We start from the raw sequence: 12715 nt of genomic DNA on the forward strand, positions 1-12715 counted from the left end.
CTGTCAGAATGGCTATTATCAAAAAGACAAGAAATAAGCGTCAGCAAGGATGTGGAGAAAAGGGAACCCTTGTATACAGTTGGTGGGAGTATAAGTTGGTGTAACCACTGTTCAAAACATTATGGAGGGTCCTCAAAAAATTAAAAATTGAAATACCAAATGATCCAGCAATTCCACTTCTGGATTATTTATAATAGCTAAGATACAGAAACAACCTAAGTATCCATCAATAGGTGAATGGATAAAGAAATTGTGATTTATAGATACAGTAATATTATTCAGCTATAAAAAGAATGAAATCTTGCCATTTGTGACAACATGGATGGACCTCAAAGGCATTACGTTAATTAGTAAAATAAGTCAGAGAAGGACAAATAACGTATGATCTCATATGTGGAATTTAAAATAAAAAACCAAAAAAGCAAGCTCATAGATACAAAGAACAGAGTGGCTGCCAGAGCTGGGGGTGGGGGTTGGGAGAAATGGGTAAAGGGGGTCAACAACAATAAGCAATTAAAAAAGATTTTAAAAGAACAATCCCCAGAGAGCTTCTCACAAAAACAAAAAAGATTCCTAGGGGCTGCCAAGTTGACCTTTCTGAGTCAGATTATCCAGGAGTGGGGCCTGGGACTGTTTAACCAACTCCTCAAGGGATTCTTATGAATAGCAGCTAGGTCCAAACTCTCTACTTTTCCTGGGGAAACTGAGGCCCAAAGAGGTCTTAAGCTGATCATCAACAGAACCAAAATCAGAAATTAGATCTTTGGACCCACAGTTAGATGTTATTTCCATACTAAGACCAGAAGCCTACAGGACCCTAAAGAATGGCCCATCATTTTTTGTTTTATTTTTTTTTCAAAGTTACTAATAAACACAGCTTAAAGAGTTAAATACAGGTAGTTTAAGAAGGCTTTTAAGACAGCTCTTTGTTCATCTGCACCTCCTCATAGGCAACCACTTTCAATTCTTTTAGATGATTCATTTGGTATTGAAGGAAACCAGAATGTCACCCCAAAATATGCCTCTTTGACATAAAAATCACTTTTAGCTGAAGGCCATTAAAAAGTAGCAAATGTAGGAAAAGCTCTCCCTACCTTTCCCTGCTTTCTGTCTAAAGGCAGGATGTAAATTCTCCTTTTCTGTAGGTAGATTCTTATCCTCCCAACAAACCTTACTCCGTTAGTTCCTTCCCATATATTTACCTTCCAGTGGTGTGCCATCCTTGGAAGCCTAAAACTGATTTCTTTTGTCCTGTTATTTCTCTACGTATTTGTTCTTTGTTGAAGATACTATATAAAGCACTGCTTTGAGTTACTTTTCATTGAGGTTGCATGATGTACGCTGCATGCATTAATAAACTGTTTTTCTCTTGTTAATTGGTCCAGCTGAAAACCTAAGATGGGTAAAGTTTTGCCTCCCCTATAGTATTTGCTCCCACTCTTGGCATTGTTTGCAATGAGCATCACTTTGTTATTCTTATGCGGTCTACAGTTAGAATGGATTGCCAGGTCTAGCACAGGTCTGGCATGCCTGGGCACTGCAGAGTGCCCCAGTGGTCACTGGGCGCAGGCCACCAGCTCCTCCAGGGCTTGCTCTCGGCGATTGCCATGGACCAGAAGCACTTCTTTGATCCGGTCCTGCTGGAAGCCCATATCGCTGAACTGTTCCCAGAGGCGCAGGAACTCCCCTGCCTGAGGAAGGAGAGGCAAAGAGGGCACTGAGTGCGCTCTTCAAGGCTTGGCCCCCACCCTGGGAAGCCCCTTCTCTGGTGCCCTCTGTATCTACTCCTAGAAAGCTGTGGCCTCCTTAGGCCAGGTGAGCCAGATTCTGGGCAGCACCTGTCTTTTCTCTGGACCTCTGGGGTGAGGGCTCAGATCTCCTTTTGTGTGCCAAGGAAGGTGGCCTCAGCCTGGCCACTGGCTTGGTCCTGGCTTTACTCCCCAACTCCCGTTCACTCCTGACTGCATGTGCTTGGGTGCTAGGTCAGGAAGAGGACGGCCCAATACTGGTGCACAAAGGATGCACAGGTTGGGGTCTCTGCCCGGGTCCCAAACCTGCTGAGGTTTCATATAGCACAGCCTCTGCCTTCCTTCCTCTTCTAGCCCAAGTGCTTGAAACGTCCCTGCTTCTCTTCCCTCCATCTTTCTCTGTATTTCTCCTGCCCCTCTGTACCCCTCCCTCATTTTCTGTGAGGAGCTACTCAGTGAGCCTGGACCAGCTGCTGATTACGAACAAACCATATTCATTGGGCGCTCAGAATGTTCTACTGGGCCCACAACTGCCTATATTCTGGGTTCCAGGTAGGTGAAATTTCTTGAGCAGAGAGTTCAAGCATCTTTGTGCTGCATATGGCTCCTATCTGGGTACCTAACAAAGAGCAGGCATTCAATAATACTTGTGCTGATTCAGTTAAATATCACAAAAACCTTGCTTCCAGTTTCCCTCCCCACCTCTTCCCCTTACTTTCCCATGCTTCATCTCCCTAGGGCTGAGCAAGCAGGCTATTTCCTTATGGCACCCAGGCTGGCTCTGGCACTGTGTGCCCCTGCACGCCAGGCTTTTATGTGTACCTCCATCCCTTCCCTCCCCTGGGGCCCAGGCAGGTGGCCCTACTGACCTGGCTCTCAGAAAACTGGAACATCTCCATGGCCTCCTCCACCAGGCCTTCCTCGTAGCCCTGCCGCAGCAAACGGTCACAGGCGCTAAGGTAGCTGAGAAACTAGGCCGGAAAGAGTTGAAGGGGGGGGGGGGGTAAGAGGAGTGGCAGGGGGAGCAGATGGGGTAGAGTAGGCACCCTGAGGACCTCATTAAGTCCTGGGCTCAAGCCAGACTGACTAGGCAAGCCATGACACACAACATAGCCCCAGAAAGCCCGTGAGCCAATAGAAGAGGGACAGAGGCCTCCTCTAGGGACTTGCAGACAGGTGGACAACAAGTACTTCCCAACTGTTCCAAACTGGGGGTTGGAATCTAGGAAAAGGTCTGGAACTAAGGTTCCCAGAACCCAAAGTGGGTGGGATAGGCCTGAAACACAGGCGTCTCGCCCACCGCCCACCCCAGCCTGCTCACCCTCCATGGTAAGCACTCACCTATGTGAAGGCGATTTCTTATACCTGTGCTCCCACACCCCACCCCACCCCACCCCACCCCCAGACACATCCATCTCTGCCACCCAGGACTCCATGAGCCCCTACTATGCAACAGTTCTGCACCAGTGCTGGAAAAGGGAGGGGACAGAGGAGGATCCCGCAGGGCTGAAAACCTGTCAGGTCACTCCCTGCTTAGTCATCAGGGGCTCCTTTTGCCCTCAGGATGAAGTGCTGCCTCCCGCCAAAGCTCAAAGCCCTGCTCCTGCCACTCTCAGTTGCCTCAGCTCCTTCTCTAGCCGCCCCTCCCCTCCCAGATCTCTGTATATCCGCTCCCTTACCAAGGCTATACTTACTCCTCTTTCCTTGGGGACCTTCTCTGTCCCCTATTTCCATGGTGCCATGCCTGGAGCTCCCACAGCACCCCGTGCTTCCCCTATCACAGCACATACAACTTTGTAACTGCTGTCTTTCTCATCTTTCTCATCCACTAAGTTTTTGTTCCACTAGGGAAGGGTTGTGTCAGTCTTGCTTGCTCCCTACTGTGTCCCCAGCACCCAGCATGGCAGGCAGAAGGGGCCCAATAAATACATGCTGTGTTTATAAAGTGAATTAAGAGCCACCTTTAAGGAGCTCACAGCTCAGTGGCGGACATAAACCAGATATGGGAAATCGTGAGTGCCAGGCACATCAAAGCAGGATTTATAGGGAATCAGGGCCAAATGAAGGCTCCAGACCATAAGAATTATGAGTATAAGTGGAGAAGAAACAGGTTGGGTTTCTGCAGACTTTCAGAGCTGGGCAGAAAGCATGGATAATATAGGCTAATGGTTTTCAAACTGTTTTAGCTTCTGAACTTTCCAATCGCCTGCTCCAGGACACCTAAACCCTGCTCTGAGCACATGCAGAAAAACCATCAGCCAAGCCCTCTTTACACAGTCTAGGAATGGTAGGCAGCCCCAGTCAGGATAACTCTGAAGGGTCGTATGTGCTCCAGAGCTGTGGGATTGGCTGACTCTGTTGTTCGGTCTACAAAGCTCAACTTCTCCATCTACTCACTCCTGCTTCTGTCTACCCCCTTCTCCAGAGTTGATCCCAAGGGCCTCATTCATAACTATCCTACATGACAAACTCCTTCTGAGTCTGCTTCCTCAGGAAGCCAACATACAACAGTGGTTTTTATGTACCTTGGTTTTCACCATAGCAACTAGCTGCATCTAAATGCTCTGGAAATGCCCGATAAATACTGTTGACTAGATGGATTGATAGGTGGATGGAAAGACAGATGGATATGGGTATGGGTAAACCATTTACTGAGGGCAGTGGTTAGAGCTGCACGATCCAATATGGTAGCCAGTAGCCATACACAGCTATTTTAATTAATTACAATTAAATAAAATTCTCAGTCACAGTAGCCACATATCAAACATATAAGCTATTGGATACTGTATTTTCAATACAGGTATAAAACATCTCATTGCAGAAAGTTCTACTGGGCAGCTGTGGAGAGATTCTTGGCTGCCCAAGGCTCCAGCCCCCTGTTTCTGGGGCAGAGACAGGATAGGAGAAGAATATTGAGACTCCCCAAGTGGGTATGGGAGTTCCTGATAAACTCCTATGGAGAAGGTAGCACTAGGTCTAGAAACTTGCTCACAACCCCCAATAATTAATACCTGATGGAGATTCTGCCTCTAAAGAGAAGGAAATTTCTTCAAGTTAAAGGTCAAATCATATGGTCACTCACCTGGCACCAGCTCCACAAACCACAGCTCTTAACCCTCACTCACCTGGCTTCAGTTCCACAGTCCCCAGCTCTGGACAATTACTCACCTGGCTCAGGCTCTGCCGCCCTGTCTTCTGCAGAGCTGCGATGGCCCTATGCATGGGATACCCCAGGGCAACCACTGGCCCGATGAGGTCTTGCTCCTCTTGGCTGAGGGCAGATAGGAGGTCATCAGAATCAGGGTACGATCTGTGGGCCATGAGAGGCTGGGGCTCCCGCCCAAGAGGTGGCAGGCAGGTGTATGGACTGAGGGACTGAAATAAAGACAAGTTGATGTGTCAGTTACCACTGGAGACAACACTTGGCTGGGCAGGACATTTTTAAAAGTACTTTTGTATGCCACAGAATGTAGAGGCTAATACTGTGGAGAGTTTGCAGTCCTGCAGACCTGGATTCAAATCCCAGCTCTCTAGTGTTTATTCAGTTTGCTCATGTGTAAAACAGACAGTCATACTAGATATCCCAAGGTTTGTTACAAGACTTAAATAAGACAATGTGAGAAAAGTAATTAGCAAAGGACCTGGAATACAAAAATTGCCAGTACATGATAATATGTCATTTATTACTTAGAACCACTCTGAAAGAGAAATATGATAGGTCCATCCTATTATCCTCTGCTACAGATATTGAAATCAAGGTTCAGGGAAGTTAATGACCTGGTAAGCGACACACATTTGGGACCTGAACTCTACTCAGAATCAAATGCAGAGTTCTTTACCCCACACCTTAGGAGGATCTTCTCAGTCGGACCCTCCTTCTTGAATTTGGCTGGGCCGAGGCTTGGCAGGGCATGGAGCAATGTAGAGACTGGGCATAGCTATGGTGCTGGGGAGACCCACACAGACCCTGGGCTAAGGTAGGTGGCTTCAAGGCATTTCAATTGATGTGGCCAGCATCACCTCTAACTCTTCCTTCATGAAGAAGCACCCATCTACCCACCCTAAACACACTTCCTTGTCCTCTCCTCCATTAGGAAAGCCCAGCTGCTGCCCTAGCTCCTGAGGCAGAGTGCATCTGTGTGTGATATATGAATTTCCCACCCTTCTCCATCTGCTCACGGGTTCCCTGCCATGACCTCATCCTTGGTCTGTGAAGAGGAAAACATCCAAATCTTAAGATCTGAGCCTACTCTTGTGACCTTGAAAAAGATTCTCAGCTACTCTCTGCCTCAGTTTCCTCCTCTACAGAACATCTGCCCCAAACCAGCACCCCCGCCCCCATCCCCAACACACAGGGTTGTTGCTAGGGTTAAATTTAACATGCACCAGGGAAAAACCTTCCTGGTATCAACATCTGGTGGTTGATGTGGGCATGGCCGGTCCCATTCACAGAGCTTCTGCTCTATTGGCTCCTGTGGGGTGGTTGCTGGCTCTCTTTACAGGTAGAGAAGGAATGGCTCAGAGCACTTCAGTGACTTGCCTAAAGTCACACACCAGTGAATGGGAAAAGCCAGACCTCAAGTCCGTTTTGGATTTAATTTCATTTTGGCCTTATTCTTTTGCACTTCCGGGCCCAACTGTGGGGACTGCCGGGGGGCAAAAAGTTGAGCCCAACTGCTACCTTCTGCTATCCATCCTGACAAACCCATCTGCTCTGGAACCAGGTTTTGTGGAGTTTGATACTTAAAACAGTTTGGATCTCTTAAAGAAAAAAGACACACAATTATGAATGTAAAATTATAAATTATGAATATACAATATACAAGGCCTACGAAAGAGCAAAATAAGGGGCCTGAGGCTTAAGTTTCATTGGTTTCATGGTAAGTTCACTTCTGCTCCCAGTTCTTCTGAGTGTATGTCCTCTGTCCTGAAGCCTTCCCAGTCTGCGGCAACCTTCACCTCTCTCTCTCTCAACACCTAAGGGAGTGCTGGTACAGTGCTGCTTTGTTCCACACCCCTTGCTCTCTCTCCTAGTCCTGTGGTTTTGACCTTGTCTTTTCCAACCCAGTGTCTGGCAGGAATTGACATACAGTAATTATTCCTTGACTGAGTCTTCAGCTCACCCATTTAACAGCAAGCTTCGCCCCCTGGGAAACCCTGGATTTGAGTCATATTCATTAATTCAACAGATATTCATTCAGCACCCTCTATGGGCCAAGCCTGCTTCTAGGTGCTCAGGAAACAAAAATGAATGTGATCTAATCCCTGGCTTAAAGAACTCATATTCTACTGGCAGAGGACAGGCAGGTACGGGATAATTACAATTACATGACTTGCGCCCTAACAGAGGCAACACAGGCACAATGGGAAAACAGAAGGAATTGGGGCCCTCTGAGCAGGGAATATTCTGGCAAAGGGCCACAGTCAGAACAGCGTGGTACAGAGCCAGGTGAGTGCAGGTGAAGGTAGGGAGTAGGAGCGCGGAGAGCAGGGGATTGAGACTCTGGACCTAGCTGGGGACCAAACTTTGGGGGCCTTGCTGCTGAGCTGTAGCCTTGGCTGAGTGGGCAGGCTGCTTACCGGGACCGTGGGCTTGTGGCTCCGCAGCGGGGGCATGGCGCCGGCAGTGGAGGGCCTCGGGGGCGGCGTGGGTGCACTGGGGAGCGGGGGCGTGGGGCTCGGGGGCAGCGCCGGGCTGGGGCAGAGGCTCAGCGCCCGGTGGCGGATGCGCTGCAGGAGGGCGCGGGGGCTGGCGGCCATCCTGCCCTCTGAGAGCCTCCGCCGCGCCCCAGCCAGCTCTGACCTCACCCCACGCAGCACATCCAGTGAGCACCGGTGATGGCCCGGGCTGGGGCTCTCTGGGGCGCTGGGCTGGGGGCTGCAAGGACCCGGCATTTCCTCGCTGGCAGAGGAGGCATCTTCCTCTTCTTCCTCCACTTCCTCCTCCTTTTCCTCCTCGGGCAGCTCCTGGGGTCGCGCCTCCGGGCCTTTGGCTGTGGCAGGTGCAGGCAGTAGCCCTGCTTCTGGGCTGACCAGCAAGAGCCAGGCGGGAGGGGCTGACGCTGTCCCGGGGTCATCGCTTTGGAACTGGCAGGGTTCCCTGATGACAGCCTCCACCCAGAAGAGAGTCCTCCTCTCCAAGCTGAAGTCGTGCTGTTGAGAGAAGGCACTGTGGGGCTCGGCCAAATGAACCAGGGCTCTGTGGCACTGCCCCACCCTCTGGTTTTGGGGGACCCTGCTCCATCAAAGACTTGCCCGACCTGCACAGCTTCGGATTCTGAGGCCTAGGCAGCCAGCCATCACAACCCACCCTCACCCTCGGTTTCAGCTACCGCTCGAGTCAATGGATATAAATAACCATTTAATGGACAAAAATAAGGAATAGGTGAATAGAATGAAATGTGAAATCTAATATCTAAGTCCCTTTGCCAGTCAGTATATAATTGAGAAACAGCAGCGTAAAAACTTTCTCCAGTAAAACTTATCCATAGCAAAGAAGCTTTCGCTTGAGCCCAGCACCCTTTGACAGTGAGCGTCAGCCTTGGAGGTCCTCCCAGGCACATGAACCCCACTAAGGAGTAATACCTGCTCCCATTCCCTTTGCTGCCATCTGCGATTACTTTGGGTCCAAGAAAATGGAAGATTTACTAATCTTTTGTTGCACTCTACTTATTAGGTTCTAATGTTATTTCTATTTCCAAATTCTGAAAATAAGGCTCAGAAAATTTAAGTTGCTGGAGGTCAGACGTGGTGAGTGGCGGAGCTGGGATTCTCCGGCCATCTCACTGTAGTATGTTCCCCACGACATGTAACTAAAATGGCAATCTGGAGCCCACATAGACAATCTAACTTGAGAGTTTTTAAATGAGGCAAAAATAGAATGTTCCTATTGCCTACCTTTAAATTTAAAAACTAGACATATAAAATGCCATTAAAAACATTTTAAAAATTAAAAAGGCAATTTCAATACTCTATGATGGCCAATTAAGGAAGAAAGAGGCTGAGGGAAGTGGTGTGTGTGAGGGAAAGGGGAGGCTTCAGGAAACAGACACAGACACACTTAGATCACAGGTGCTGCCCCCCCCCCCACCTCTGACGTGACCCTACACTGGGGAGAGGAGCATAATTTAGCTGCTCCATGAAAAACAAATAAGAATAGCTGGGTAAACTCTACGGACAAAAAGATAAATAAGAAGACTGGCCCTACTAACCGTTTCATTATATTTTATTATATTATAAAATATCAATAATTAAGACTTTGGTACTGGCACAGATAAAGGTACAAAATAGAAAGTCCAGAATAGACTGTTAGTAAATAATAAGATGGCATCTCAAGCAATAGGAAAAAGAGAAACTAGTCAATAAATGGTGTTAGCTAGCTGGAAGAAAATAAATTTGAATGCAATCTCATATTATATACACAAGGGTAAATTCCAAAAAGATCAAAGATTCAAATATGTGATGTGAAACCATAAAAGAACTAGGAGAAAACAAGACAGAAACTCTTTATAACCTCAAGTGGGGAAAGCCTTTCTTACTCTGAATCAATCGAAATCCAGAAGCCATAAAAGTGCACACAGGTATATGTACAAAATCTGCATGGCAAATATACCCCATAAGCAAGGTCAAAGACAGATGACAAACGAGGGGTAAAGTAACACTCACATCACAGACAAAGGACTAACTTTATTAATATAGAGAATGCCTAGAAATATATTTAAAAAAAGACTGATGGCCCAACAGAAAAAGGGACAAAAGGTAATATCGAAAGCCTACAGAAAAGGAATACAGATGGAACACAGAAAAAATTGCTCAACCTCAATGATGATATGAGAAGGCAAATAAAACAACACTGAGATACTATTCGCCTATCCTTTGGCAAAGACCCAAAGCTTGATGATACTCATTGGGGAGTGTATGAGGCACAGGCCTCTTGTAGAGTGCAGGTTGAGATGTAAATCAGTATAACCCCTATGGAGGGCAATTTGGCAATGTATTTAAACAAATTCAAAAAGATATTTGCATATACTCATTTCCTGCAGCATTATTTGTAATGACAAAAGACTGAGAAGAACCTAAGTGTTCTTCAAGAGGGGACTTGGGCGATAAAGTACGATGTATTCATGTAATATGCAGAGAAAAACAAAACTGAAGAAGTTTTCTATGTATGACTATGGAAGATCTTAAAATATATTAAGTGAAAAATCAAGAAGAACAGTGTATATAAAATGCTACCTTTGGCGTAAAAAATGGAGGAAATAGCTGTATTTGCTTGTATACACACATAAGAATCTCTAAAATAATATGTAAAAAATGAGTAACAGAAGTCACCAGTGATGGGGTGGGGGTAGGGAACAGGGCAGATGAGAAGGTGTTAGTGGCAAGGTGGGCAAACTGCCTGGGGGCCAAACTGACCCCCACCTTGTTTTTGTAAATAAAGTGTTATCTGCCATGCTCACTCTCTCCTTATCCTACTATCTATGGCTCTTTCTCTACAATAGCAGAGTTGAGTAATTGCCAGAGTATTTACTACCTGGCCCTTTACAGAAAATGTCAAACCCTGCTCTACACCATTTTACTTCATTTTCATTTTTCAACTGTGTGAATGTATTTTCTCTCTTCAAAAAAATAAATAAATAAAAAACAAGAGAAATTAACTCCAATTAAAGGGAAATCATGAAACTACAAAACACAGATTTGCCCAGGCCTTACTTATGGAAGGAAAGTCTCCTTGGAAAGGAGCAGGATGGAGGGCGGGCATGGGCTTCGGAATCCTAGCTGTTATTCACAAGCCTAAGCCATGTGATCCTGTGGCTCACTCAGGTGGGAGCTTTGATTTCCTGTGCTATTGGGTAGGGACACCAGTTGCTAAAAGGGTCATAAAAATGAGAGAGAAGAACGAACATATAGAGCACCTAGAATGGATGTGGTGCATAGCAGGTGTTCAATAAATAGTAGCTGTTATTATTTTTCCCTTTAGGTCACTATAGGTTCATCTGGTAATCTAACCACCACTGTATATAACATCACTGTTTTATGAAAATGTATTTCAAGTTCTAAACACTGGGAATACGGCCCAGTGAACTCGAGGGACTGATCAGGAGAGGCTGTAAATCATATTTGGAGTCTCATGCTTCTCTATTTGTTAGTTTGGCACAGCAGTAAAAGTAATGGAGACTCAGGATGGGAAACATGCTCAAGGGAGTATAGGTGCCCACCCTGAGGGTAGGAGGCAAGGCCAGTCAGCACTCTGGCTAGGACATTAGACATGGACTTGGCAAAACAGTGCCCATTTCTGCTACTAGAAGTAACCTTCAGAATTGCCTCTTCCCAGCTTGGCTAGAGCTCAGCATGGAGGGAAAAGCTGTGATAATCTACCTCCACTGGAACTTAGTAAAGCAAGTTCCTCTTCCCAATGACACAGGGCCTACTGGCAGAGTGAGAGCCCACAGCATAGGCTGCCTGGGAAGAGTGAGAACTCCTGTCCCCAGAGAGTGTGGGCCCCTGGACACTGTGGTCTGGGCTTTACAGAGCTTCAGTTCTGCAAACTTTAGTCCTAAGGAGCCTCATTGCAACTCCAAAAGTGCACCGAGTCTCCTGCTCCTGTGTTCCCAGGCCACTCAAATCCCTCTATCTTACCCTCTCCAGGCCTCTCTTACTGGACTGTGCTCTCTGCTCCTGACTTTCTGTAACCTTTTTTTTTTTTTTTTTTTAACCTTCAAACAATCCTGTCCAGTCCCTCTTATGTGCCAATCCTGCTCTTTGCTAATACAAAATGATCTGGAGTCAGGACCTGGGTTTTAGTCTTATCACTAACTTTGGGTAAATCATTTCTTTTCTCTGAGCCTCAGGCTCCTCATGTTCAAATGCGTGAGAGCTAAGCTAGAGCCTCAAACCTTCCCATGAAGCACCCTGTAGACAGAGGAGAACAAGCACACAAGAGCCTGAGGACTCAGTATCAAGAGGCCCAATGCCAGTTCCATTGTTCTTTGCAAACATATTGTTTCATTTTTTAAAAAATTCATGAGAATTTTGCATTCTACACGATGATACATCTGTGTTATAATATAATGGATTCCCCCTAAATCTTCAAGTAAACTTGACTTTCAAGGAAGTTAAATAATTGTGTCTATCCTGAAGACATATGACCACATGAACTGGATGTAATATGTAATATGACCACGTGAACTGGATGCATATCTCAATGTGTGAGCGCCATGAGGCATGGGGTGCTTTAAGGACAGACGTGCTTGAGGCCTGGTGAATGGTAATCCCTTGTAGTGTGTCCCAGGTAACTGTCTGCATTTTAACAGAGGATTCTAGAGCTAGTGTCTTAGCCCAAAAAGTGATTCTGATGGTGGAATTTTAGACATGATAGCAGGCTGTTAGGAAAGAGAGGAACAGAAGTACCCTTGAAATTTCTCTCAATCATTTATATTTATATTAAAATAAGATCCACTAAATAATTCCCATCACCAGGCGACTGGCCTTCTTTATGAAATATCTTTTCCTCTAGGGTTTTTCTCCAAACTCCCTAGAATATACCAGAGCAGGCCCAGCTATCCTTTAAAATCAAAGAACAAGATCCCATGAGGCTTAGCCTCAGACGCACAGACCCAGGGACTAGAAGATAGGTAGACAGACAGACAGACAGACTTACCATAGAACCCAGCAGAAGCTCCCTGCAGTCTGGGACACTGAGCTCTGGCCCAGGGAGGGGCTCTGTGTTTATTACAAAGCCCTTGGGCACCTTGAAGGGGACACCATCGAGGGCATTCATTCTGTCAGAGGAGTGTGGAGATGGCTGAGCAGGCCGGGGTGAGGTGCCTGGTGGCCAGGAGAGAATGTAATCCTGAGAACCAGGCTCAGGCCCCAAAGGGCCTCAGAGCTCTCCTGTGTGGTGACTTAGCTGAGTCTCGCACAGCCAGGAAGGAAAAGGTGAAGTGGTCAGTGCTGCATGGGGGAGG

At 46.6% G+C, this 12715-nt stretch overlaps 1 protein-coding gene across 2 annotated transcripts; it reads right to left on the reverse strand.

Annotated features, from left to right (window-relative positions):
• Positions 1-474: 474 nt before the first annotated feature.
• On the reverse strand, positions 475-12563 carry UBAP1L (ubiquitin associated protein 1 like). 2 transcript variants are annotated; one of them, XM_036238614.1, is made up of 5 exons: positions 12409-12563; positions 7329-7901; positions 4917-5123; positions 2618-2677; positions 475-1691 (listed from the first exon to the last, which is right to left on the reverse strand). In XM_036238614.1, the coding sequence occupies exons 1-5, from the start codon at positions 12526-12528 to the stop codon at positions 1557-1559; spliced, it is 1095 nt and encodes a 364-aa protein (XP_036094507.1). In that variant the 5' UTR covers positions 12529-12563; the 3' UTR covers positions 475-1556. The 2 variants fall into 2 exon arrangements, with proteins under 2 accessions (XP_036094507.1, XP_015996532.2); XM_016141046.2 differs by having other exon boundaries at positions 2618-2719.
• Between the last annotated feature and the right edge of the window lie 152 nt (positions 12564-12715).

The sequence above is a fragment of the Rousettus aegyptiacus genome, unplaced genomic scaffold, assembly GCF_014176215.1.
Source record: "Rousettus aegyptiacus isolate mRouAeg1 unplaced genomic scaffold, mRouAeg1.p scaffold_m13_p_3, whole genome shotgun sequence".
Lineage (NCBI taxonomy): Eukaryota > Metazoa > Chordata > Mammalia > Chiroptera > Pteropodidae > Rousettus > Rousettus aegyptiacus.